The sequence below is a fragment of the Rhinatrema bivittatum genome, chromosome 6, assembly GCF_901001135.1.
Source record: "Rhinatrema bivittatum chromosome 6, aRhiBiv1.1, whole genome shotgun sequence".
Lineage (NCBI taxonomy): Eukaryota > Metazoa > Chordata > Amphibia > Gymnophiona > Rhinatrematidae > Rhinatrema > Rhinatrema bivittatum.
Genome location: NC_042620.1, coordinates 245,928,109 through 245,954,948, shown reverse-complemented (window position 1 = coordinate 245,954,948; position 26,840 = coordinate 245,928,109). Strand labels below are relative to the sequence as shown.

The 26,840-nt window shown below is 45.8% G+C and overlaps 1 protein-coding gene across 5 annotated transcripts in view; it reads right to left on the bottom strand.

The window, feature by feature from the left end:
- Positions 1-4,660: 4,660 nt before the first annotated feature.
- Positions 4,661-26,840, bottom strand: part of LOC115094055 (sodium- and chloride-dependent neutral and basic amino acid transporter B(0+)-like) — a 440,377-nt gene continuing 418,197 nt past the window's right edge. For all 5 annotated transcript variants that reach the window (XM_029606711.1, XM_029606713.1, XM_029606709.1 and 2 more), the window contains one exon: positions 4,661-5,123. In XM_029606711.1, the coding sequence (XP_029462571.1) occupies positions 4,989-5,123 (135 nt within the window). In that variant the 3' untranslated portion in view covers positions 4,661-4,988. The remainder of the gene's footprint in view (positions 5,124-26,840) is intronic.

Sequence of the window (26,840 nt, the reverse complement as noted above, 5' to 3'; positions counted from 1 at the left end):
CTTCCACCTTTCTTAATGCATGGAATACATTTGGACTGCACTTCTAAGACTGTATTTTTAAACAATGTCCATGCCTGTTGTATACTGTACTTTTCCACATTAAATTTCATCTGCTATTCAGATGCCCAGTCTCCTAATCCCACAATCCTTTGTTATTTTAACAATTTTCAATAATATTATGTCATTTGCTAATTTTATCACCTCACTCGTTCTTCCCTTATCCAGATCATTTATGAATCTTTTAAACTGCACAGATCTGAGTACAGATCCCTGTGTTACTCCACTAATTACCTTTCTAGATTTAAACTGTTGCGCTGGAGGTGGACCCTTAGCCTGGTGCAGGATTGGTATCGCCCTCTGGTCAGACCCAGAGAGCACCTGCCACCAGGAGGCGGAGCACACATGGAGACAGAGGCTAGCTAGAACTTCACCAATAGCAATCCAGGGTTTCCGCAGGTTGAGTCCTTGGGTACCTGGACCACCTGGACTTAGATGGGCCTTGGATGGTCTTCCGGAGAGATAGCAGAGGGGTGTGCCCACCATGAGCAAGGGTGCGTGGCTGATGCTGAATGCATGAACCAGGCCCGAAGGGCAGGCTCCGGAGACCTCTGGGAAGTAGCAGTTCTGGGAGGCTCTCTGGGCAGATATGTCAAAGCCATGGTTGGTTTCCAAGCAGGTTGGTCTGGTAGTCCCAGTGGGCAGGAAGAGAGTGTCAGAGTGAAGTGCAAGGGTCAGAGCCAGAGTATCAGTCCAGAAATGGTCGGTCAAAGCACGGGTCAATACCAATGTCAGTCCAATCATAGTTGAGGCAAGCGAGGGTCAGTTCTAGGTGGCACAAAGGAGAATGGTCAGGCAGGCAGTGGTCAGTTCCAGGTGGCAGACAGGAGAATGGTCAGGCAGGCAGAGGTCAGTACCAGAGATCAGTCCGAAGAGGTACTACCTGAGAAGGACACAGGAACGCTCAGAGACCCAGGGAATGAAGAGACGCTGGAACAGGAGACTCTGGAACACACGAGGCAAACTAATGCACCAACGGTGTCGACCCTATTGCCAAGGCGAGGCTCTGGGGACTGAGCCTCATCTTTTATACTGTGGTTATGTGAGTTCATCAGCGGCTTCCCAGTCCGCAACACTGGCTGGGCCCTTTAAAGAGTTGCTCAGTCCGCGCGCGCGAGCGCCTAGGGGCAAGGCCGGGACGTGCAACTTAAACAACTTACCATTTAGTATTATCCTTTGTTTTTTTTTAACCAGTTACCAATCCACCATCCAGTTACTAATCTACCATTTTGACTGGCATTTACATCACGTTCACCAGTCTATAGTTTCCAGGTTCATCCCAGGAACCCTTTTTAAAAATCAGCATTACATTGGCCACCCTCCAGTCTTCAGGTGTTGCAGATATTTTAAATGATAGTTTAGATTACTAGCATCAGGTTTGCAACTTCATATCTGAATTCTTTCATTATTTTGGGAAGAATACCATCCAGTCTTGGTGATGTGTTACTCTTTAGTTTGCCAATTTGATCTACTACATCTTCAATTGTCACAGATATTTGCTTTAGTTGCTCAGAAACACTATCAAAGAATGTTTCTAGCGTGAGTATGTTCCTAGCATCCTTTTTAGTAAAGACCAAAGTAAAAAATTCATTCAGTTTTTCTGCTATTTCCTTGTCCTTCTTGAACAACCCGTTTACCCCTTGGTCAATTTTGAAAGGGTTTAGGAGCCTAACCTAGAGAATGAGGCTCCTAAATTGGCCGTTTTGAAAATGATTGTAGTATCTTCCTACTTTGCTCTGTAGGTTCTGACACAGAAGGAAATTCAAAGCACTTCACTGCTGCTGACTCATGCAACATGGCTGCTCTAACCTGTCATTGCATCATAAGGCTACACTGTTTTGGGAGACTTGATTTTATGAACCAATAAGAAATAGGAGAGTCTTTTGACAATGGCCTGCTGGATTGTTTTCTTTAAGAGAAAATCAGTTGGGACAGAGAGTGAAACAGGAGATGCACATTTGTGACTCTCTGCAAAAGATTTGTTTCTGAGAATTTCCTGCTTGGTGGACGAGCTGAAGAATAACAGAAAGTTTGCAACAGGTTGGCTCTGTGCAGAAGAATTTCACTGGTCACTACAGGTATTTGAACAGTTAAATTTCCTGCTGGGTTTGGACAGTCTAAATAAGAGAACAGCCAGATAGTGTAACAGAGCTGGAGCAAGAAATCACTAAGACCCTGGAGCTGGCTGAAGGCTGTTTTTGCTATACCCAGGGCCAGTGCAAGGATATTGGGCGTCCTAGGCGACCCTTGCGCTGCCTCTCCTCCCCCAGTCGTGACCCCTCCCCTACCTATATTGGTGCCTACTGTGTGCTGCTCGCGGCCCTGAGAAGCACACAGTCTCTATTTCTCTTTGCCGTGAGCAGGATAGGCCCCGCTTGTGGCACCACGTGACTGCTCTTCGGCGCCCCCTACAGCTCGGCGCCCTAGGCGACTGCCGAAGTTCGCCTAATGGACGCGCCAGCCCTGGCTATACCTCTTGCCTGGTGGAGACCAGAGAACCTTTCAGCAGCCTTGTGAATATTAACAAGTGATAGTGGATCAGGCTCTGTGGGGCGGATTTTAAAAGCCCTGCTCGCGTAAATCCGCCCGGATTTACACGAGCAGGGCCTTGCGCGCCGGCGTGCCTATTTTCCATAGGCCTGCCGGCGCGCGCAGAGCCCCGGGACTCGCGTAAGTCCCGGGGTTTTTCGAGGGGGGCGTGTCGGGGGCGGGGCCGATCGACGCGGCGTTTTGGGGGCGGGACGTGGCATTTCGGGGGTGGGCTTGGAGTCGTGGTTTCAGCCCGGGGCGGTCCGGGGGCGTGGCCGCGCCCTCCGGAACCGCCCCCAGGTCGCGTCTCGGCGCGCTAGCAGCCCGCTGGCGTGCGGGGATTTACTTCTCCCTCCGGGAGGCGTAAATCCCCCGACAAAGGTGGGGGGGGGGTTTAGATAGGGCCGGGGGAGTGGGTTAGATAGAGGAAGGGAGGGGAAGGTGAGGGGAGGGCGAAAGCGAGTTCCCTCCGAGGCCGCTCCGATTTCGGAGCGGCCTCGGAGGGAACTCGCTTTCCCTCGAGGGTGTGGGTTAGATAGAGGAAGGGAGGGGAAGGTGAGGGGAGGGCGAAAGCGAGTTCCCTCCAAGGCCGCTCCGATTTCGGAGCGGCCTTGGAGGGAACGGAGGCAGGCTGCGCGGCTCGGCGCACGCCGGCTGCACAAAATCGGCAGCCTTGCGCGCGCCGATCCTGGATTTTAGCAGATATGCGCGGCTACGCGCGTATCTACTAAAATCCTGCGTACTTTTGTTTGCGCCTGGTGCGCCAACAAAAGTACACAAAGGTGCACTTTTTAAAAATCTACCCCTGTGTGAATATCCTAGCAGCTATTTCTTTTACTGGGTCATCTCTCATTATTTAAAAGATAGTTGTGTATCTACATCACCCGCAAACCATTGGATTACAAACCAAGGGCCTGATTCATCATGGCATTTTCCCATAGAAACAGAATGAGAGAATCAGGCCCTAAGTTACTTATGTACTGCTTAAACATCTGCCGTTGAATTCCTGATCCCATCACATACCCCAGGGGTGGAAAGAGTATTTGTTTGTTCATCCTAGTTGCATTTATCTGCCCTTCTGAAAATTAAAGATATTTCCCGAGTCTGCAGGTCTTGTAGGTCAAGGGACATTGAGCACTTCAGTACAGCTCTGGGGAAGGAAAGCGGGATAAGTGGATTTGCTTATGTGTTTAATACTGGGCCCAGTAAATGATATTGATAAACCCTCAAGGGATAAAATCATCAGCTCACTAATAATTTAAAATATACCAGGCCTTGAAACTAATAATATATAAAAACAATGTTCATGGATGAGTATTGTAAGAAAAAGGGACTGTGGTATAACTGTTGTACTGCTTATTGATATTAGCATTTATGAATGCTGGTACTGTTTGAATGTTTCATCTTCTTTTTATGCACAGTTTAATACAGCCCTGCTACCTGTAATAATAAAAACAATGTTTTACTTCAGAGTGTGTTTGCTGGTTTACAGGGACAATCTTATGCCATGGAAAGATTTATTAATATATTATTACAGAGCCCGACTCCGGCCGAGTTTCACCAGTTAAGGCTGCATCAGGGGATGACTTCTGATGTCAAACGAAACTACATAAATAAATTATTTTGTCAAATTTCAATCTTAATCCTGCATATAGTTATTTCCACTTCGCAATCTGACAGCGTGTCACGCTCAAAAATTTTAGCGATACGAGGACCTGCCTCATTGCGTTTGAGACATTGCAAATTTCTACATAATTTTGAGCGTGCAAATGCAAATACATTCAAACTTTGCCCCCAGGAATTTCTCCTCTCAGTCTGGGTAAACTTAGACATGAACATGACATATGTGCAAAAGGTAACCTGCATAATGGGAAGGCAATTTTGTATAGGCCATTTCTTGGGTAAAACATTGTTCTACCTAAAGAAGTACTTTTGTAATGTTATTTGCAAACAGAGTACACTAAATGCTCACTATTTCTAAATAGTGCAAGTAAAATGATAGACACAAGAAAAAACTGAATTTTGTTAATATTTGTGTTAATTTGTTTAAAGAATGACAGAAAATGTTGTCAACTTTTGCTATGTCTTTTCAAATGACTGAATGTCTCTAAATTGTAGTGGGGAACTCAGGGTTCCTACAGATGTTTTACAAATAAACAGGTTTAACATGATAGACATGAACAGGAGGGTAAAGGTGCCTCAGGAAGTCAAATAAGATGCACATTATGGCATTAGCAAGGGGAAATGTGCAGATCAGCTTAGCCTTGTGGTCATTATATTAACGCCATGTTTTCTGTTTTTATGAAGAAAATATCTTTAATAGTTTATATCCTTTAATATATAAAAATGACAATAATGCAGAAATGAATAGGTATGTTAAAAATATGTTTTGTCACATCTATTCATCCACTAACAGTTGGTATCTCAATCTCTGCTTTTTCAGATTTGGAAGTTATTATATGACTGTATCTCTCACCACGATGACGTTCCAAAGCTGGGCCCCAGTCTGCAGCAGGGCCACAAGCCTTTACAATACGCTGTTTGAAAAGAAAAAGATGTCTTCTGTTAGTAATGTTAGTTGGTAATCTTATTGTCACTATTGCTGGTGAACAGTGACAATTCAAACATAAATAGTCAAGTTTTAGTTCACGAATGACAGAATCTGTATTTAGTTGAAAATCATGCACAGCCATAAAGGCGAGATGCCGTGTGAAAGAATTTTCTGAATTCTCATATTTATCAGAATTTGGTTCTTACCCTCAGAAAATTAGCTGTTAAAACATATCAATCGGTTCTTTCATTATGGCTTCTTTAATCTGGGAGGTGGAGTAGATATGCAGGAAAGGAGATAACCCCCAACCTCAAATATGGTGGGGAAGCTACAACCAAGGAGGTGATCTACCTCTGGAACTAGGGAGAAGGGTGGAGGCTGGTGGGGAGGGCTGATGGGCTCAATTTAAGCCTGGGGCAGCCCACTCACTAGCCTCTTCTTTTGGCGGTTTTAAGTGCTGTGTGTTATTCAATTATACCTGAGAAAGGTAGTAAGTGGACTCCTTGAGGGTCAAGTAAGGAGAAATTATTATCTATCTGTTAATTTCCTTTCCTTTACTTCTGTGACACCAGTCAGGAAGCAATGGGTTTAGTCTACTTATCCAGCAACTGGAGACAGAGTTCTTTTAATGACATCACTAATAACATATATACTTAGCCCAGAACTGGTATTGCCAGTGTACTACTGCCAAAGCTTTAACTCTAAAAATCTAAAACTCTTTAAAATAATTATATTTTTTGCATGGTATATTAACAAAATATTTGCTACTTTCCATTCAAAAATAATTGGGAAACAAAAATAGTTAACTCCAATAACAGAAAAAATATATATATTTATATTTTGTTTTAGCCTTGGCTCGTATTTGCGCCTGCTGTGGCCACAGGAATAGTTCAGGAGTACAGTAAGGCAGGACCAACTTAGTTATGGTGCAGGCAGGACCAACTTAGTTATGGTGCAGGTGTTTATTTACAGTGCTTTTAAGATAGAAGAATCAAAATAATATCTCACCTTACGTCAGGCACAACTAACAGGTAAATGTCCATTAACTGAGTATATGGTGAGGTCCTACCAGCTCCGTGAGTCCTGCACAAGCTCTCTAGGCCTGGGCTCTTATGGCAGGGTGAAGGGCCTTTTATCTTAAGGAGACCTGGTTAAAAGCCTGAACTGGGCTCCTTAAGGTAGAATGAAGGAGTTGTTGGTACACTCCGTCACATACCTTCACCCTCAGCTCGGCCATGTCTGATTGAGTGTCCAGACATACCCGGGTCACATCCCAGATCTGTCTCAAGTGCTCCCCCCTCTGGCTGTATTGTTCCCAACACTTATGAGTTGTCTTCATAAGATTGCAAAATAGGGATAATCTCGACCAAGGACTATGGGTACGGAAGCTCGGAGAAGACAGCCGCTTCTAATATGGCTTGTCCTGCGGCAGTTATCAAGAGGACATGGGAGATTGAACACTTTTGTTTGTCCCCATGTATACATGTTACTGTCTCTGTTTTCTTATCATTAATATGTCCTTGAAATAGTAAGTCCATGTGAACAAGCATTTTGCTGCAGTCGGAATCTACCAAGGCCTGAGTAGAGGCTCTCTTCAGTTCCACCTGGATTATAAAATCCGTATGTGGTGCATATGGGACCCCCACAAAAATGCAGCTTTGGAGTTTTGACAACTTGTGATCCCAAGCCTTTTCCCATGTGTCATTTCATTTGGGGCTCTGTCCCCATTCTTTGCTCCTTCTCACATTGTTCCACTAACTTATATTCAAACTCCAGGTCCTCAAACCAAGGACATTCTTCCTTTGAATGACCTTCTGTTGTACAAAAAGTACACTTCCATATGGCTGGTTGGGTTTCTGCCCTATCTGATTCATTTAAGGATTGTTCAGTTTTTGGCTGCCTATATGGACAAGGGTCTTCTTCATGCCCATTCTCTGTCTACACAAAGGGCACAAAAGGAAAGGGTCTGCAGTGCCTCATTTCTGAGTTGTTCCCACTTCTCCAGGTTCCCCTTTTTTTCCGGATTGTGAGTTGTCGCTGCTTCAGAGCCTTATTTTTAAATATGCGTACTTCTTCCTCGGGTATTGGCTAGTTCACCAAGCTAAAGTCCATAGGTTTGCCTTGCCATACTGGCAGTTCCTTGCCAAGTGTCCTTTCTATCCACAGTTGTGGATGAGATTGGCATCTGGAACCCAGGTATGGAGGCTGAGCCCCCTAGCTCGGAGGTTCATTGCAGAGGTCCTCTATCTTCTGTACCATGTCAGGGCACTGTTTATGGCTTGTCTCTCCAAGCCCCTTATGCCAGCAGGCATTGACTGGGCTTGGTGGAAGGACATCACCAACATTTTACAGCACTTAAGGGAAAAGCAAAATTGCTTACCTTGTAATAGGTGTTATCCCAGGACAGCAGGATGTAGTCCTCACATATGGGTGACGTCATCCACGGAGCCCTTAAGCGGGAAAAACTTCTGGCAAGTTTCTAGAAGTTTTAACTGGCTGCCTGAGGCTACTGAGCATGCCCGGCATGCCATGATATTCCCTGCCACAGGGGTCTCACTCCAGTCTTGTATGTAGCAATAAGCGTAAGCAAAAATATAATAATAAAGTCTGAGGCCCAACTCCGCGGGGTGGCGGGTGGGTTCCGTGAGGACTACATCCTGCTGTCCTGGGATAACACCTATTACAAGGTAAGCAATTTTGCTTTATCCCAGGACAAGCAGGATGCTAGTCCTCACATATGGGTGATTAGCAAGCTAGAGGCTGAGTCATTGTCCGTGCATGTAGCAGTGATGCGTTGTTGTGGAAATGATGCAGCCGAAGTACACAGCAGGTTGGATGTAGAAGGAGTTGGGATTAAACTGGAAACAAGTTCTTTAAGACAGATTGTCCATAGGCGGAATCCTGTCGTCCTTCCTTGTCTAAACAGTAGTGAGCTGCAAAAGTGTGGAGAGAAGTCCATGTTGCTGCTTTACAAATGTCAACGATTGGCACTGAACGAAAATGCGCTACTGAAGTTGACATTGCTCTTACGGAATGTGCCTTTACTCGCCCTTGGAGAGGAAGGCCTGCTTTTGTATAGCAAAATTGTATGCAGTCTGCTAACCAATTGGATAGAGTATGCTTTCCCACTGCTTTACCTGGCTTATTTGGGTCATATGAGACGAAAAGCTGATTGGATTTTCTGAGGGACGTCGTGCGATTCAAGTAAAAGGACAAAGCACGTTTACAGTCCAAAGTGTGTAAAGCTCTTTCGCCTTGATGAGAGTGAGGCTTTGGAAAGAATGTGGGTAGAACTATAGTTTGATTTAAGTGGAATTCCGTAACTACCCTGGGAAGGAATTTTGGATGTGTTCGGAGAACCACTCTGTCATGGAGGAACTTTGTGTAAGGTTCGTATGTGACAAGTGCTTGTAATTCACTAACCCTCCTAGCTGATGTAATGGCTATGAGGAAAATAGTTTTCCATGTGAGAAATTTAAGGTCACAGGTATCTATGGGTTCAAAGGGAGAACGCATTAGACCTGTTAAGACCAGATTCAGGTCCCATTGCGTAGCTGGGGGCCGAATTGGTGGTTTAAGTTGAGTTAGACCTCTCATGAATCTACTGACGAGAGGTTGTGTGGAGATAGGTGCATCTCCTATTTTGTCATGATAAGCTGAGATTGCACTCAAATGTACTCTGATTGACGATGTCTGAAGTCCAGAGTCTGAAAGATAGCACAGATAATCTAGCAGAGTAGTTGTGGGGCAAGTGAAAGGATCTGTATTGTTTTGCTTGCACCAGGAAGTGAATCGTTTCCACTTGAAAGAATAATTCTTTCTTGTGGAAGGTTTGCGGGAAGCTATAAGCACTTGAGATACATTAGTTGAGAGGTTAAGTGATTGTAAGATCAAGCTTTCAACATCCATGCTGTCAAGGATAGGGATTGAAGGTTGGGATGGCGCAACCGGCCCTGATCCTGAGTGATGAGATTGGGAGCTACTCCCAGGCGAATTGGATCCTTGACTGACAGGTCTAGCAGTGTGGGAAACCATACTTGTCGAGGCCAATATGGGGCTATGAGAATCATGGAACCCTTGTCCTGTTGTAGCTTCACCAGTGTCTTGGTGATAAGCGGTATTGGAGGATATGCATATAGGAGGCCTGAGTTCCAAGGGCGAGCAAAGGCGTCCTTGGCTGGTTGGTGCTTCTGTTGGTGCAGGGAACAGAAGTTGGTCACCTTGTGGTTGAGGTGCGACGCAAAGAGGTCTGTTGTTGGCTGTCCCCAACATTGGAATATTTTGGTCGCTATCGAGGGATTCAGAGACCACTCGTGTGGTTGGAATTGCCGACTGAGTCGGTCTGCTAGTACATTTTGAATTCCTGCTAGATAAGTGGCCTGTAGTAACATTGAGTGATTCAAGGCCCAGTCCCAAATTTGCGCAGCTTCTTGACAAAGGAGATACGAGCCCGTACCTCCCTGTTTGTTGATGTACCACATGGCCACCGTATTGTCCGTTTGGATTAACACAGTCTTGTGTGAAAGGCAGTCCTTGAACGCATGCAGCGCATAGCGTATAGCTCGAAGTTCCAGAAAATTGATTTGATATGTGGCTTCGAGTTTTGTCCAAGTTCCTTGAGTTTGAAGAGAGTGTACATGAGCTCCCCATCCCAAGGTGGATGCATCTGTAGTTAACGTTATTTGAGGGATCGGCTTTTGGAAAGGCAGGCCCTTGCGTAAATTGTCTTTGATTGTCCACCAGTTTAGCGATGAGCGAAGTTGGTGGGTTACTTGGATGGGAGAATGAAGCGGTTGAATGGCTTGGATCCATTGCGACCGGAGAGTCCATTGCGTAAGTCGCATGGCAAGTCGTGCCATCGGAGTGACATGAACCGTTGATGCCATGTGGCCCAGTAAGATTAGGAACTGATGAGCTGTCACTTGCAGTTGTGTGGACATGGCGTACGCTAACTGGGACAGTGTATGTGCACGGTCTTCTGGAAGAAAAGCTTGTGCGAGGTTTGTGTCTAATTCTGCTCCTATGTATTGGAGTAGATGAGATGGTTGTAGGTGGGATTTTTGATAATTGATGAGAAATCCCAGTGTGTGCAGTACCTTTATTGTGTAATGTAGAGAAGTAAGCGCCCCTTGTTGAGATTGACTTTTTATAAGCCAATCGTCTAGATAAGGGAAGACATGAACACCTTGTTTGTGCAAATGTCCTGCTATTACTGCTAGGCATTTTGTGAATACTCTGGGAGCTGAGGCTAGGCCGAATGGTAGGACTCTGTATTGGAAATGCTGGCGTCCCACCTTGAATCTTAGGTACTTGCGATGAGGTGGGAAAATAGGTATGTGAGTATAAGCGTCTTGGAGATCCAGAGAACAAAGCCAATCCCCCTTTTGTATGAGAGGAAGAATGGTGCCCAAGGATACCATTCTGAATTTTTCTTTTCTTAGAAATTTGTTGAGATTTCTGAGATCTAGAATTGGACGCAGTCCTCCGGTTTTCTTTGGAATGAGGAATACCGGGAATAGAATCCTCTTCCCTTCTGTGAGCGTGGTACGTGTTCCACCGCTCTTGCTTTCAGAAGAGTAGATAATTCCATTTGTAATTGAGGTATGTGATCGAGATAGGAGTTTTGTGGTGGACACTCCGGCGGGGGAGCTGTGAAGTCTAGGTGGTAACCCTGATGAACTATGGATAAGACCCATTGATCTGTGGTGATATTTTCCCAATCGTTGTAAAAGTGGGAAATCCTTCCCCCCACTGGCAAATTCGGAAAAGGGGTTGGGTTGGCTCTGTTCTCCGGGACTGCTTTCAAAAGCCAGAGGTGGAAGCAGTTTGGGGCGGAGGCTGTGGCCTTGCAGCTCTCTGCTGTCTCTGCTGAGGGCGCTGTGGAGGCCTTGTAGAGCGTGGCCTTGAGGTCTGGGGGTAATACCTTCTTGGTCTAAAGAAAGGCCGTCTGGTGTCTCGCCGTGGCGGTCTGCGGGCAGGGTGAGTAGGAGCATCGTGGGACAACGTAGAGAGCTGTTTTAATGTTTCAGAGTGCTCTCTAAGCTGCGTTACGGCATCTTGTACTTTTGTTCCGAACAAGTTGTCGCCCAGGCAAGGCAAGTCCACTAGTTTATCCTGGACCTCTGGACGTAGGTCAGACGCCTTCAACCAGGCCCATCTTCGAGCACTGATGCCTGAAGCTGCCGTTCTGGAAGAAGTCTCAAATGCGTCGTACGCCGCTCGCACCTCATGCTTGCCCGCATCCAGACCTTTCTGCACAATGTGTTGTGCTGCCTCCTGCTGCTGTTGAGGGAGAGAGGGAAGAAATTCCTCAATCTGCTTCCACAGGTTTCTTTGATGCTGTGTTATATACAGTTGGTACGCAGCAATTTTCGCATTTAGCATCGCTCCCTGGTAAATCTTACGCCCCATAAGGTCTAGGAATCTGTTATCTTTCCCAGGAGGGATAGAAGCGTGAGTTCTTGACCTTCTTGATTTCTTTTGCGCAGATTCCACAACTAATGAACTGTGTGGTAGTTGTGGCTTCTCAAAGCCTGGGGCCGCTTGGACTAAATATGTAGAATCAATTCTACGATTAACTCCCGGTGTTGTACATGGGTGCTCCCAAATCCGTTGCTGAAGTTGGAGTAGTACTTCATGAACTGGAATTGCTAGGTTATGTTTTGGAGGATCTACAAATTGTAGAATCTCCAGTGTTTGCTGTCTGTCATCTTTCTCTGCCTGAAGTTGAAAAGGGATGGATTCCGACATCTCTTGAACGAAAGAAGCAAAGGATAAATCCTCAGGAGGGGATTGCTTCTTGGTTTGTGGCGGAGTACCTTCTGATAAAAATTCTTCTGAAGAATACTCCGATTGTGTGTCAGACCATGTATCCTCTGGTTGAGGATATGAAGGATGGCTTGGAATTGTAGATGGAGGAACCCCCGAGGGTCCTGGTAAAGGATCCTGGATGTCCGGTGCCCCATCACTGGTATCACTGTTTTCCGCCGGGTATGAAGGCAAGGAAGATAAAAGATCATGATATCTTTTGGTGAGGATAGCATGTAATCTTTTCTCAGAGGGAATCTCTGGATGTTTGGACTTTCCTGTTGCCTTTTTTCCCCGGCTTGAAGCTGCAGAAGGAGCTACAGTGTAATGTGGAGGTGGTTGTGCCGCCGTAGAAAGTGATGTAGTGAGAAAGGAAAACATGGAGATGGGAATCAATGAGGAGATTGGTCTGGAAGCACTTGTGGACATTGTAGAATGTACACTCGTCGATTCCATCGAAGGATGTGCAATTTGCATCGAAGATGAGGCTGTTGACATCGATGGAGCAGCAGGCATCGTTGGAGCGCAGATAGGCACGTCCATCGGAATAGATAGAGCTGCAGCAGTCATCGGCACCGAGATTGGCATCGGTATGAACGATGACGTTGGCATCGGCACTGGCATCGATGTGGACGATGGTACCGGCATCGACTCGGTAGTCGGCATCGATGGAGACATCGGCATCGGCCCGATGGCCGGCATCGATGGAGTCATCGGCATCGGCCCAATGGCCGGCATCGACTGGGGAGTCGGCATCGACCCGTAGGTCGGCATCGGTCCTACCAGGGCCGGTATTGGAGATGCAGCCGGGATGGCTTCTTTCATGGCATCGGCGACAAGCTTCTTAATCAAGGTTGTTAAGTCCGCCACGGACGTCGACGGTGTCGATTCCTCTGAAGGGATTACCGAGGTCGATGACAACTTCCGCTGTTTAGCCTTTGGTTCTTCCGGCGATGGCAACGGAGGAATCGCATGATGTCTCCGGTGTTTATGTTTGGGACGGATCTCAGAAACGGATCTGGACGATGACGGGGTTGGCGAGGAAGCATCTCCCGAACCTTGTTGGACTTTCTTTAGAAGTATCTTCTTCGATACGCCTATCGGGGAAGATCTAGTCGAGGTCGACGGCGATGTCGGTGCTCTGATTTGAAAAATCTGAGCCATTCTTTCATGGCGAAGCTTCCTACCTTTCGCCGTCATTTCTTGACATTGGGCACAAGAAGCGATGTCGTGGTCTCCTCCTAAACAACGGACGCACTCCACGTGCGGGTCGGTGATGGACATAGTCCGGTTGCAGGCCGGACATTTTTTGAATCCGGAGGTTTTCTCCGTCGACATCCGTCGATAAATTCGGATTCTTTTTTGTCAAAAAAGAGTATGAAGTTTGTCACCAGCCGGTGACAAACCGAGCGAGACCCGTAAAGGGTAAAAAGTTGAGAATTAAAGTTAGTCGTTGTGAGGTAACTCACGGGGCTCCTGAAACCGCGATGCAGCTAGCAGCGCGAAAAAAGAAGACTGGAGTGAGACCCCTGTGGCAGGGAATATCATGGCATGCCGGGCATGCTCAGTAGCCTCAGGCAGCCAGTTAAAACTTCTAGAAACTTGCCAGAAGTTTTTCCCGCTTAAGGGCTCCGTGGATGACGTCACCCATATGTGAGGACTAGCATCCTGCTTGTCCTGGGATAAACTAGCTGTACACCAAGCTGGAGAAAGGAGTCCATCCCTTTTTTGGGCTATGTGGTCTCTAGCCAGGGGTTCCAAATGGATCCACAGAAGACCAAAAGTATCCGAGAATGGCCCCAACCAATGGGCCTTAAGACACTCAGAAGATTCCTGGGGTTTACTAATTACTACAGATCATTCATCAATCACTATTCAACACTAACCGCCCCACTCACGGCTATGACAAGGAAAGGAGCAGATCCTCCCATTGGTCACCCGAGACAGTCCGCCTTCCAGAAACTCAAGGAGGCATTCCTGGAGGAGCCATGCCTGCGTCATCCCGACCCCCGATGATCCTTCATCATTGAAGTAGACGCCTTTGACGTCGGTGTTGGTGCCTTACTCAGCCAGCATTCTTTTAATCATACGCTGCACCCATGTTCATTCTTCTCCCATCGCTTCTGTCCAGCTGAGCGCAATTATGGAATTGGAGACAAAGAATTGCTGGCGATCAAGTTAGCTTTCGAAGAGTGGCACCCCTGGCTTGAGGGGGCACAACACCAAATAACAGTGTACACTGATCACAAAAACCTTGAGTATCTACATCTCACCCAACGCCTTAACCACAGACAGGCCTGCTGGTCTCTTTTTCTTTACTCAATTTAATTTCCTACTTCAGTACCAGCCTGCTGATAAGAACGTCCGAGCAGATGCCCTCTCTCATTCATTCACTGTTGATGATGTCCCTGATGTCCCTCAGCACATCATTGATCTGACGAAAGTACTCCTCGCTGCACACACACTGTGCCATCCGGGAAGACAGTGGTTCCTCGACCTCTTCGTAGAAGATCCTCCATTGGGCACATGTCTCCCTACTCGCTGGTCTAATTGCACTCTGAAGCAGTTCCTTCGGGCATACATGAACTCCCATCAGAACGACTGCCGTGGGCCGAGTTTGCTCTGAACTCCCATCAGTCCACGTCCATTGGGTCATCGCCCTTTCAAGTAGTGTACGGACACCAGCCTCTGCCTCCTCTTCCGATACCTTTGTCTGTACCTTCTTCCACAGTACAGGCCCTGCACAGGAACTGTATCAACTCTGGGAACATACTAAACAGCTTCTGCAACAGACTGCCTTAAAATCAAAGAAGTTCTATGATGCCCATCATTGGCAGCTCCTCAGTTGAACCCTGGAGACAAGGTATGGCTCAGCACCCACTTTATCTGCCTAAAATTACCTTCAGCTCGCATTGCTCCCAGATACATTCCCCGTGCTCCCATTCCCCGTACTCTGCTGGCTGGGCCCGGTCACCTACAGTCTTCGCCTACCCATTTCATTCAAAATCCATAATGCATTCCACATCTCGCTAGAAGGGAAGACCTTTTTGCAAGTTGGCCTTGTACATCCACCAGGCAAAGGATAAATGAAGCTGGTTGGTTATGTGAACAAGGGACGAGAGTGGCTGAGTGGCTTGGTTCCACTGAGATCTTAGGGTTCATTGTGTCACTCTCGTGGCTAGGCGTGTCATTGGGGTGACGTGGACCGTTGACGCCATATGGCCTAGCAACGTGAATAGTTGGAAGCCAAGGTTGCTTGCTGACGGCAGATCGAGCTGGCGAGGTTGGACAGCGTGGTTGTGCGTTCGTTGGGTAGGAACCCCTTGGCCACAGTGGTGTCCAGGTCTGCTCCAATAAAGGAGAGATGGTGAGATGGTGTCAAGTGGGATTTCGGATAGTTTATCAGAAATCCCAATGAGGTGAGGCAGAGGGAGTCGAGGGTTCCTTGTCTGATGGGCTTTTTATGAGCCAATCGTCCAGATAAGGAAAGACATGGACGCCCTTACGGTGTAACTGTGCTTCCACGACTGCCAGGCATTTTGTGAACACTCAGGGTGCCGAAGCAAGGCCGAATGGCAGTACCTTGTATTGATAGTGCCCGTGTCCCACTACAAATTGCAGGTATTTGCGATGAGGAGGAAAAATTGCAATATGGGCGTAAGTGTCTTGAAGATCCAGGGAGCAGAGCCAATCCATCCTGTGATGTCACCCATATGTGAGGACTACCATCCTGTTTGTCCTGTGAGAACCGGTTTTACGGCCTGGCATGCAGAAGGGTTGAGAGCTCTGACTTGAGAAGCACTGTGTGGTCATCCTGGCTCCATGCTGGAATGGGTGGGGAGTCCGGGGTACAGCTGAAAATTTTAAACGGTAACCATGGGTTATGATGGACAGTACCCATTGGTCTGTGGTTATTAGTGCCAATTCGTTGGAAAGTGGCAGAGGCAGCCTCCCACTGGTGAACTGGGTTGTGGGATCGGGGGGGGGGGGGGGGTGGCTGCTGTTCTCTGGATAGGAGTCAAAATCCAGCTGCAGGTCCAGCTTGGGGAGCTGGCTGCACTCTAGGAATCCTCGGTTGGTATGCATGTCCTCTCTGAGGGGCTTGAGCTGTCCGAGTATGGGACGTAGGAGGGTAGTACCTACGTGGTCTATAAAATTGTTTTCTAGTTTCCCTATGTGTGCCCCTATGGGCTATGGAAGGGGTATCTGATGTGACAGTTGACAGTTGATGCAGGATTTCAAGCTGGGCCACTGCGTCCTGGATCTTGTCCCCAAACAGGTTTTCTCCTGTACAGGGGAGATCTGCTAGTTTGTCCTGCACCTCTGGGCGAAGGTCCGAGGCCTTGAGCCAGGCCCAGCATCTAGCACTGATGCCCACTGCTGAAACTCTGGATGCTGTTTTGAAAAAATCATAGGCTGCCATGACCTCATGTTTACCAGCCTCCAACCCTTTTTATAGGATGGAGGATAAGGTCTCCTGGTACTGCTATGGTAGATTCTCTGAGAATTCCTGGACTTGCTTCCAGAGATTCCTATTATATTGGGTCATGTATAGTTGGTACGCCGCTATCTGAGCTATTAACATGGACCCTTGAAAAACTCTGCGCCCTTATGTATCCAATGCCTTCTGTTACTCTCCAGGAGGAGCAGAGGAGTGTGGATGGGATCTTTTAGCCTTCTTTTGGGCTGATTCCACCACTACAGAATGGTGGGGCAATTGGTTTTTCTGAAAACCTGGGGCTTGTTGAACCAGGTAGGTGGCATCTGTCTTTCTATTGACTGGAGGTACAGTACACAGATGATCCCACAATTGGTGCAAGAGATCAAGAAGAATTTCGTGCACTGGTATCGCCATTACCTCTTTTGGACCTTCTATGAATTGTAAGACCTCCAACATTTTGTGGCGAGCGTCTTCCTCCGTTACCAGTTGAAATGGGATAGTTTCAGACATCTCCTTGGCAAAGCTGGAAAAGGAGAGGTCTTCTGGAGGAGAATGTCACCTTTCTTCTGGGGGTGAAGGCTCAGAGAGAAGTTCCTCAGAAGCTTGTGAGGGATGGTCAGAGGATGCAGCCCCCCATGGATCATAGAGAATCTCCCCTTCTCCACTGGGCCTCCAGAGGGAGGAAAAACACCAAACCCGAGAGGGCGGGAAAGCATCGATAGATGGCGAGGCGGCATCAATGGAGGTGGCACTGGTATCGAAGGAGATGGTGCTGGCATCGAGGGCACCAAGGTAAATGAGGTGAGCCTAGGCACCGATAGACCTAATGGCCCTGGAACAGGTTCCAGCATCGGTGGGTTCCATGCAGGGACTGGGCCGGAGGCCGCCTCTTCCTCCTCCGAGGAACCCAGAATGGGAATTGGGATCTGTGGAGGCATCGGTTGACTCGGTGCCAGCATGTCCGATGGCACGGATTGAGTTGGTAGGGCACCAATGAGGGTGTCCAAGCGCTCGAAGAGCAGTGCAAACATCAAGGGCGCCGGTTCCGGTGCTGGTATGGGGGCCGGCGCCGGTGCGATTGGAAGCCCCGGAAGGCATTCAGCACTGCCTGTTGGACCATTCTGTCCAATTCCTCCCTGAAGGCTGGTGTTGATAACACTGCACCTGGGGCAGGAGGTAGGCTAGGCATTACTGGAGTCTCCACAGGAGTCTGTGGAGGCTCAGTACCCAGCACCGATATCGGTGGGGAACACCACGGGGTCCTGGGTCCAGAGGAGGATAGGGGCTACTCTCCCTGAGCCCTCTTGGCAGGTGGCTTGGTGGAAGTCGATGCCGCTGCGGTGTCGGTGCTGGCACCGGGTGGGGATGCACGTCGGTGTCAGTGGTGGTGTTTCCCACGGTGCTCGGTCTGAGGACAATGACGCAGATGTCTTAGAATGGGTAGATTTCGGTGACGGACGGTCACATGCTCCATGGTCTTCCTGGCGGGGCATCTCCGAGGTAGATGGACCTCCTTGGCTCGGTGCACTCTGTACCGGAGCTGATGGAGCAGAGTGTTGTGAGGCAAACAAATGTTCCATCTTTTCCAGGCGAGCACGTCAGCTTTTGGGAGTCATTTGATTGGACAGAGCAAGCCTTCCCAGATCCCAATTGAATAATAGCAACTTTTTATAAGAGACTTCACAATATAATGTAAATAATTAATCCTAACTGCTCGGTTATCTTACTCTATTTCTCTCCCCAGTTATATGACCCTTGTTGTAATGTAACTTTTGATCTCTTTACACTTGTTTATTTTCCGTTTTTTGTTCACACCCCCTTGTTTTATGTAATCTGGCATGATGTGGTTTCTAATCATGAATGCCGGGTATAGAAAAACTCGAAATAAATAAATAAATAAATAAATAAATTTGTGCGCAACTGGGGCAGCGATGGACATCATGGGAAGGCCCGAGACACAAAACACATACATTGTGCGGGTCCGTTATGGACATAGTCCTCGGACACTCAGGGCACTTTCTAAATCCGGTTGCCACATTGAAAAAAGTGGTGCACAGTTGGTGGCTGTCAGACACCAAGGAGTATGCTGCTGGGAACCAACTGCAAACCATGGGAAAAACACTTACTGGGAGTCAGAGAAGGAGCGCAATGGGGCATCCCAGTGAGAGTGAAATAACGGAGATGGACTTCAAATTTTTCCGTGAGGAAAAGTGTGAGGAAATTTCTCATAGAGCCCCTAAACCGTGAGGCAACTGCTGTGCGGAAAAAAAGAAACTGAAGGGGGACCCCTTGTGGCCACAGGGTTAGTGGCATGCTGGGCATGTCAGTGTGCCAGTCAAAGTTCTAGAAACTTTGACAAACGTATTCCATGACAGGGCTCCATCTGATGATGTCACCCATCTGTGAGGACTACCATTCTGCTTGTCCTGGTAGAGTTCCTCTTACTCAGGAGGTCATTTGCCTGCTGATTAAATGGCACACTTCACTGGAAGTAACAGAGATTGCAGGAGCTTGGCCAAATTCAACCAAAATTACTCTCAATACCAGTTCCTTAGCCTTCTCAACAGTAAAACAAAAAAGGGTGTGCTAAAGCTCTACCATCTCTCCAGGTCCTGGAGACAAAGAACACTAGCAATATCTTTTCTGGGTTAAGTATATATGCTATTAGTGATGTCATTAAAAGAACTCTGTCTCCAGTTGCTGGATAAGTGGACTAAACTCATTGGTTCCTAACTAGTGGCAGAGAAGGATAAATAATTCAAGAATATCATATTCCCCTGGTGCATAATGCAGTTTGATGGGGCTATAGGCTGAGTGGCTAAGCAAATGTTGCTTTCTGTGTAAACAATTCTGATTCTTAATCTCTGAAATCTGTGTAATAGGAAACATTCTCTCTTTATGCCTTCTTTCTAGAGCTCTGACTCAATTTCTGTGGTGATCTCTCTGGGGGAACAAAACAAAAAAACCCCAAAAACAAACCTCCTGTGTTTTCTTTTCATTCTCTATTCCTTCTAAAAGTGCTCTGGGCTCTCTTTGAAGTAGAACTGCTCTGTTTATACCTTCTCTAGGTCTGGTATTGTATATTAGTTGTTTTGGTCCTTGCTAATTGTTTGTTTAAAGATTCAGTATACCTGCATTTTTCTTATTGTATAGCTATTCTATAATAATCTGTTTAATATTGGCACATAAGTGCTGAGGAATCATTTTATAGCTAAAGGACTAGAAGGTTCCTAAAGGTGTCCAGTTTTAACCTGATTGGGTGTGGCAAATTCAGAGTGGGGGAAGCTAACTAGTGAACTGGCTGTAACCTTACAGACTGCTTAGTGCCAGCCCAGGAGAGGATTCTTCTGTTTCCTGTGCAGATAAGGCTGTGATAAATTGAAATTATATAAATTATTATATAGTAGAGATCTGTGCATAATAGAACTGTTTTATTATTCCTCTATTGATGCTCTGATTCTTAGTCTCTGAAATCTGTGTAATAGGAAACATTCTCTCTTTATGCCTTCTTTCTAGAGCTCTGACTCAATTTCTGTGGTGATCTCTCTGGGGGAAAAAACAAAAAAAAACCCCAAAAACAAACCTCCTGTGTTTTCTTTTCATTCTCTATTCCTTCTAAAAGTGCTCTGGGCTCTCTTTGAAGTAGAACTGCTCTGTTTATACCTTATCTAGGTCTGGTATTGTATATTAGTTGTTTTGGTCCTTGCTAATTGTTTGTTTAAAGATTCAGTATACCTGCATTTTTCTTATTGTATAGCTATTCTATAATAATCTGTTTAATATTGGCACATACGTACTGAGGGATCATTTAATAGCTAAAGGACTATTAAAGTTCCAGAAAGTGTCCTGCTCTACCCAGCTCGTCCCAGGTTAAACTGTTTGATTCCCTCCCACCCTACCCCTGGGGTTTGTTTTCTAATATAGACTGCCTAACCTAACATTAGCAACAAGATAAATTAGTAGATTGTTAACACCAATCAAAAATTTACCAAAATGAGCACTATCCAATGTAACTGCTGTGGAGCCTTTATTCTGAGGGAAAGCATCTGGAAACTTAGAGCTTGCCCAATCTGTGCACAACTTTCTTCTTTGAAAAAGGAGCTGACTGAGGTTAAAGCTCAGTTAGCTTCAATTAAAAGTATTACACCCACATTGCATTACTCAGAAAATAATTCCCCAATACCACAGAATAACCAGGAGTCAATAAAAAGAAATACAGTAGGCTCAGGTAGAATAACACATGTGTCCCACAGTCACCCATTCTTGACAGATGGGCAGCCAACAAGTATACCCCCCCACTCAAACAGGTCATTAAGGAATTCATTAAAAACCAGGATTACAGTGGGCTCTGGTAGAATTAGACCTGTGACATGGCGACACACACAGTATCAAGTGCAATAAGAACAAAAAGCCTTCCCTATATTAATAACTGAAGAAGTTCTAGAGAAAAACATTGAAGTGTTACCAGAAAAGAGAAAAAAAAAACATTGCATGCAGAATTTCAAAATCCATAACCAAAGAATAAAGCTAATTGAGATGGATGACTCTGTCATCAGTGGCAAAACTGCAAAAGGAAAGCGTGAAGTGAATAACAAATCTCAACTAAAGTCTCATAAGGAGTCCAGGAAAAGCAATAACCTTAAAGAGAGAACCTGGAAAGCTATGACCACAAATGCTCATAGTTTGGGAAATAAAATCCCAGATCTGCAGGCCCTAATGACAGAAGCAAATTTGGACATTGTTGCTATCACAGAAACATGGTTAACAGTATCTCATGATTGGGATACAGCAATACCAGGCTACAACTTGTTAAGGAAGGACAGAGTGGATAGAAAAGGGGGTGGTGTGGCTCTTTATGTCAGAAACAATATCCAAGCATCTGAGCTGCAAGGAAGCTGGGGCAATGAAGAAGCACTATGGGTCGACCTAAAAAAAGATGACGGAGCGTCCATTTATATTGGAGTGGTTTACAGGCCTCCAAACCAAAAGGAAGAGCTGGACAGAGACCTGGTTGAAGACATCCATAAGATAGGTAAGAAGGAAGAAGTGGTGATCATTGGTGACTTTAATATGCCAGATGCAGACTGGAAAATCCCATCTGCAGAATCTAAAAATAGTAGAGCGATAGTGGATGCCATGCAAGTAACTTTGTTCAAACAAATGGTAATGGAACCCACGAGAGAAGGAGCTATACTCGACTTAGTGCTCACTAATGGAGATAATGTCTCTGATGTTCAGGTGGGCGCCCACCTCAGCACCAGTGATCATCAAACGGTATGGTTTAATATCACTAAAAGAATATGGAAAAGAAGCACAAAGACCAGAGTTTTACAGTTCAAAAACACGGACTTTGAAGAAATGGGGAAATACCTAGAGGAAGAACTAAAAGGCTGGGAGAACGAGAGAGATGTGGATCAGCAGTGAACCAATCTAAAAGGAGCAATTACCAAGGCAACTACTCTATATGTTAGAAGTGTAAAGAAAAGCAAAAGAAAAATGAAACCTATCTGGTTCTCAAAGGAGGTGGCTGACAAAATTAAGGCTAAAAGAACAGCATTCAAGAATTATAAAAGATCCCAAAGGGAGGAGCACAAAGAACAATATTTGATTCAACTGACGGAGACAAAGAAATTAATCAAGATGGAAAAAATTCAAGCAGAAGAGAGGATTGCCAAGGAGATAAAGAATGGTAACAAAACATTTTTCAGATACATCAGTGAAAAGAGAAAAGTTCAAAGTGGTATAGTGAAATTGAAAGGTGGAAATGATCAATGCGTGGAGAAAGAAGAAGAAATGGTAGATATATTAAATGAATACTTCAGTTCTGTGTTCATTAAAGAAGACCCTGGAGAAGGACCATCTCTGCACAACAAGAAACTGGAAGGAAGTGGAACAGATGAAAACCCTTTTACAGTAGAAAATGTATGGGAAGAGCTAAAGAATCTGAAAGTGGACAAAGCCATGGGACCTGATGGGTTTCATCCAAGGATACTGAGGGAGCTCAGAGATGTGCTGGCGGGTCCGATGTGTGACCTGTTCAATATATACCTAGAAACGGGAGTGGTGCCAAGTGATTGGAGAAGAGCGGTGGTGGTTCCGCTTCACAAGAGTGGGAACAGAGAGGAGGCTGGTAACTACAGACCGGTTAGCCTCTCTTCGGTGGTGGGAAAAGTAATGGAGTCACTGTTGAAAGAGAGAATAGTGAACTATCTACAGTCCAGAGAATTGATGGACCAGAGGCAGCATGGATTCACCAGGGGAAGATCCTGTCAGACAAATCTGATTGACTTTTTTGACTGGGTAACCAAGGAATTGGATCAAGGAAGAGCACTCGATGTCATCTACTTAGATTTCAGCAAAGCTTTTGATATGGTTCCACACAGGAGACTGGTGAATAAAATGAGAAGCTTAGGAGTGAGTGCCGAGTTGGTGACCTGGATTGCAAACTGGTTGACGGACAGAAGACAATGTGTGATGGTAAATGGAACTTTCTCTGAAGAGAGAGCGGTTTTAAGTGGTGTATCGCAAGGATCGGTGTTGGGACCGGTCCTGTTCAATATCTTTGTGAGCGACATTGCGGACGGGATAGAAGGTAAGGTTTGTCTTTTTGCGGACGACACTAAGATCTGCAACACAGTGGACACGCCGGAAGAAATGGAGAGAATGAGACGGGATTTAAGGAAACTGGAAGAGTGGTCGAAGATATGTCAGCTGAGATTCAATGCCAAGAAGTGCAAAGTCATGCATATGGGGAGTGGAAATCCGAATGAACTGTATTCGATGGGGGGGGGGGGGGGGGGGGGGGGGGAGGCTGATCTGCACGGAGCAGGAGAGAGACCTTGGGGTTATAGTGTCTAATTTATTTTATTTATTTACATATTTTTGTATACCGACTTTCCTCAAAAAGAAATCAAGACGGTTAACAGAGTAAAACGTCTATGCAGATCTATAAGATCATGATGACGCACACATTAATTAATATCAATAATAAAATAAGTCATACAATTATAATCTCTCTAAAACACATTTCTAATTGTCAATCTAAAACACATTTCTAATTGTCAATCTAAATCCTTACTATACAACTAGGTCTTAATAGCATAAAATATTACTAAAATTACATCTAAAATCGTTTAAAAAAACTTAAAACAGTAACACTGAGATTCTATATTATTGTGGGGTGAGTCTAAGATGTTAAATAGCTCAACTTGTCTCTAAAAAGGCCTGTTCGAATAGCCATGTTTTTATCAATTTCTTAAATTTCTGAATACAGGTTTCCGTTCTAATATCGACAGGAAGGGAATTCCAAATTTTAGGACCAGCCAAAGATAAGGTCCTGTCCCTGACTGAGTTCAAATGCGCCATTTTTGGAGAGGGAACTGTGAGCAGTGCTTTTCCCAAAGATCTTAAGTTACGGACCGGGGTATGAATCCGGATAGAGGCATTAAGCCATTCAGAATGATCCCCATATATTGTCTTATTAATAAGAGTCAAACATTTGTAATGAATTCTCGCGTGAATCGGTAGCCAATGGAGTTCTTTTAAAACTGGTGTTATATGATCAAATTTTTTCTTATTAGACAAAAGGCGGGCTGCCGCATTTTGAAGTAACTGTAAAGGGCGAAGAGTAGCATTTGGAACTCCTAGCAGTAACGCATTACAGTAATCCAGCTTTGGAGAAATCAAAGCCTGAAGCACTGTACGAAAATCCCCAGAATGAAGAAACGGTCTTAGTTTTTTTAGAATGTGGAGTTTAAAAAGACCATCTTTATTTATGGCTTTAATACAAGCTTTCATATTTAACTCAGCATCTAAAACAGGGCCTAAATCTCTTACTTCATAGTTAATTTTGTGTAATGGTGTAAGGGATTTTATCTCTGTATCCATTTTCTCAGTAACTTTATTACTCAAATATAGAATTTCTGTTTTAGTTCTATTCAATGAGAGTGACATATGAGATAGTAATTGACTTATTGATGAGGAGTAAAGTTCCCAAAGCTTCAAAGTAGCTTGAAGAGAGTCATTAATGGGCAACAAAATTTGGACATCGTCCGCAAAAAGAAAATGCACCAGTCCCAGGCCCGTTAGAAGTCTGCAAAGTGGTGCCATATAGACATTAAAAAGTGTGGGTGACAACGAAGAACCCTGGGGAACCCCTGTAGACATTATTACAGTGTCTGATTCTGCTATGTCTAATTTGACTTTAAAAGATCTATTGGATAAAAATGATTTGAACCATACCAAAGTTGTGTCTTTTAATCCAATTTCATGTAACCTTGTTAACAGTACTTCATGTTCAACGGTATCAAAAGCCGCTGAAATATCTATGAAGTGTGCAAAACAATGCGACAAGGAGATAGCAAAAGCCAGAAGGATGCTGGGCTGCATAGAGAGAGGCATATCGAGTAAGAAAAGGGAAGTGATTATCCTCTTGTACAGGTCGTTGGTGAGACCTCACCTGGAATACTGTGTTCAGTTCTGGAGACCGTATCTTCAAAGAGACAGAGACAAGATTGAAGCGGTACAGAGAAGGGCGACCAGAAAGGTGGAGGGTCTTCATCGGATGTCATACGAGGAGAGACTGAAGAATCTAAATATGTACACCCTGGAGGAAAGGAGGAGCAGGGATGATATGATTCAGACTTTCAGATACTTGAAAAACTTTAACGATCCAAAGACAACGACAAACCTTTTCCGTCAGATGAAAATCAGAAGAACCAGAGGTCACGAGCTGAGGCTCCAAGGAGGAAGACTAAGAACCAATATCAGGAAGTATTTCTTCACGGAGAGAGTGGTGGATGCCTGGAATGCCCTTCCGGAGGAAGTGGTGAAGTCCAAAACTGTGAAGCACTTCAAAGGGGCGTGGGATAAACACTGTGGATCCATCAGGTCTAGAGGATGCGTATAAAGAGTAGGCAGCAAAACACTGCATGGAGCGACATTCACGGAGCGGGATGCCAGTGGCCAGTGGTTGGTGTTCCACCTTCACGGAGCGGAAGGATGGAGGGCTGCCATCTCCCAATTAAAAAAAAGAAAAAAAACAAACAAAAAAACAAAACAAAACAGGGATGGGTTTATGGGCTATAGGTATTACCAATTATTAGGCTTATTCAATTACCAATTGTTAGGCTTTTCAATATTTGATGATAGTTAATGTGACTTTCAAGGCATACTTCACTTTCAATGCATATCCAGCATAGCTCCCTGCTTCAATGGCAGGGGAGAAGAAAAACTAATACTTCACGCATATCCAGCATTGCTCTTTGCTTCAACGGCAGAGAGCTATGCTGCCGCTTACCCAACTAATCAAACTTAATATTTCACTTGGAAGCAGCTCCATCACTGCTCTCTACATTAATAGTGGGGGTGAAAGGGAAATAGAACCTAAGGTTACTAAGAGCCAAGAGAAACAGATAAGTATGAGAAAAAATAGTGGGGGTGAAAGGGAAATAGAACCTAAGGGGTAGATTTTCAAAAAGCGCGCCTTAGCGTACTTTTGCTGGTGCATCAGGCGCAAACAAAAGTACGCTGGATTTTAGTAGATGCGCACATAGCCGCGCATATCCGCTAAAATCCTGGATCGGCGCGCGCAAGGCTGCCGATTTCGTGTAGCCGGTGCGCGCCGAGCCGCGCAGCCTGCCGCCGTTCCCTCCGAGGCCGCTCCGAAATCGGAGCGGCCTCGGAGGGAACTTGCTTTTGCCCTCCCCTCACCTTCCCCTTCCTTCCTCTATCTAACCCACCCCCCCCCGCCCTATCTAGACCCCCCCCACCTTTGTCGGGGGATTTACGCCTCCCGGAGGGAGAAGTAAATCCCCGCGCGCCAGCGGGCCTCCAGTGCGCCAAGACGGGACCTGGGGGCGGTTCCGGAGGGCGCGACCATGCCCCCGGACCGCCCCGTGCCAAAACCACGCTGCGTCCCGCCCCCAAAAACGCCGCGCCAATCCGACACGCCCCCCTCGAAAAACCCCGGGACTTACGCGAGTCTGCGCGCGCCGGTAGGCCTATGGAACATAGGCGCACCGGCGCGCAAGGCCCTGCTCGCGTAAATCCGGGCGGATTTACGTGAGCAGGGCTCTTAAAATCCACCCTTAAGGTTACTAAGAGCCAAGAGAAACAGATAAGTATGAGAAAAAAAGAAGTGTGAAGCTTGCTGGGCAGACTGGATGGACCGATTGGTCTTCTTCTGCCGTCATTTCTATGTTTCTATGTTTCTATAGGCCATTCAGAATCATTGGAAGGTTCCTGATTTCGATGACCTGGCGTCCACAACAGAATATTAAATTAGCAGGTTACATACTAAGCATAAATGGACTGCAACTCAGGTGAGGGCGTAGTCACCCATAGAAACATAGAAACATAGAAACATAGAAATGACGGCAGAAGAAGACCAAATGGCCCATCCAGTCTGCCCAGCAAGCTTCCCTCATTTCTTCTCTCATACTTATCTGTTTCTCT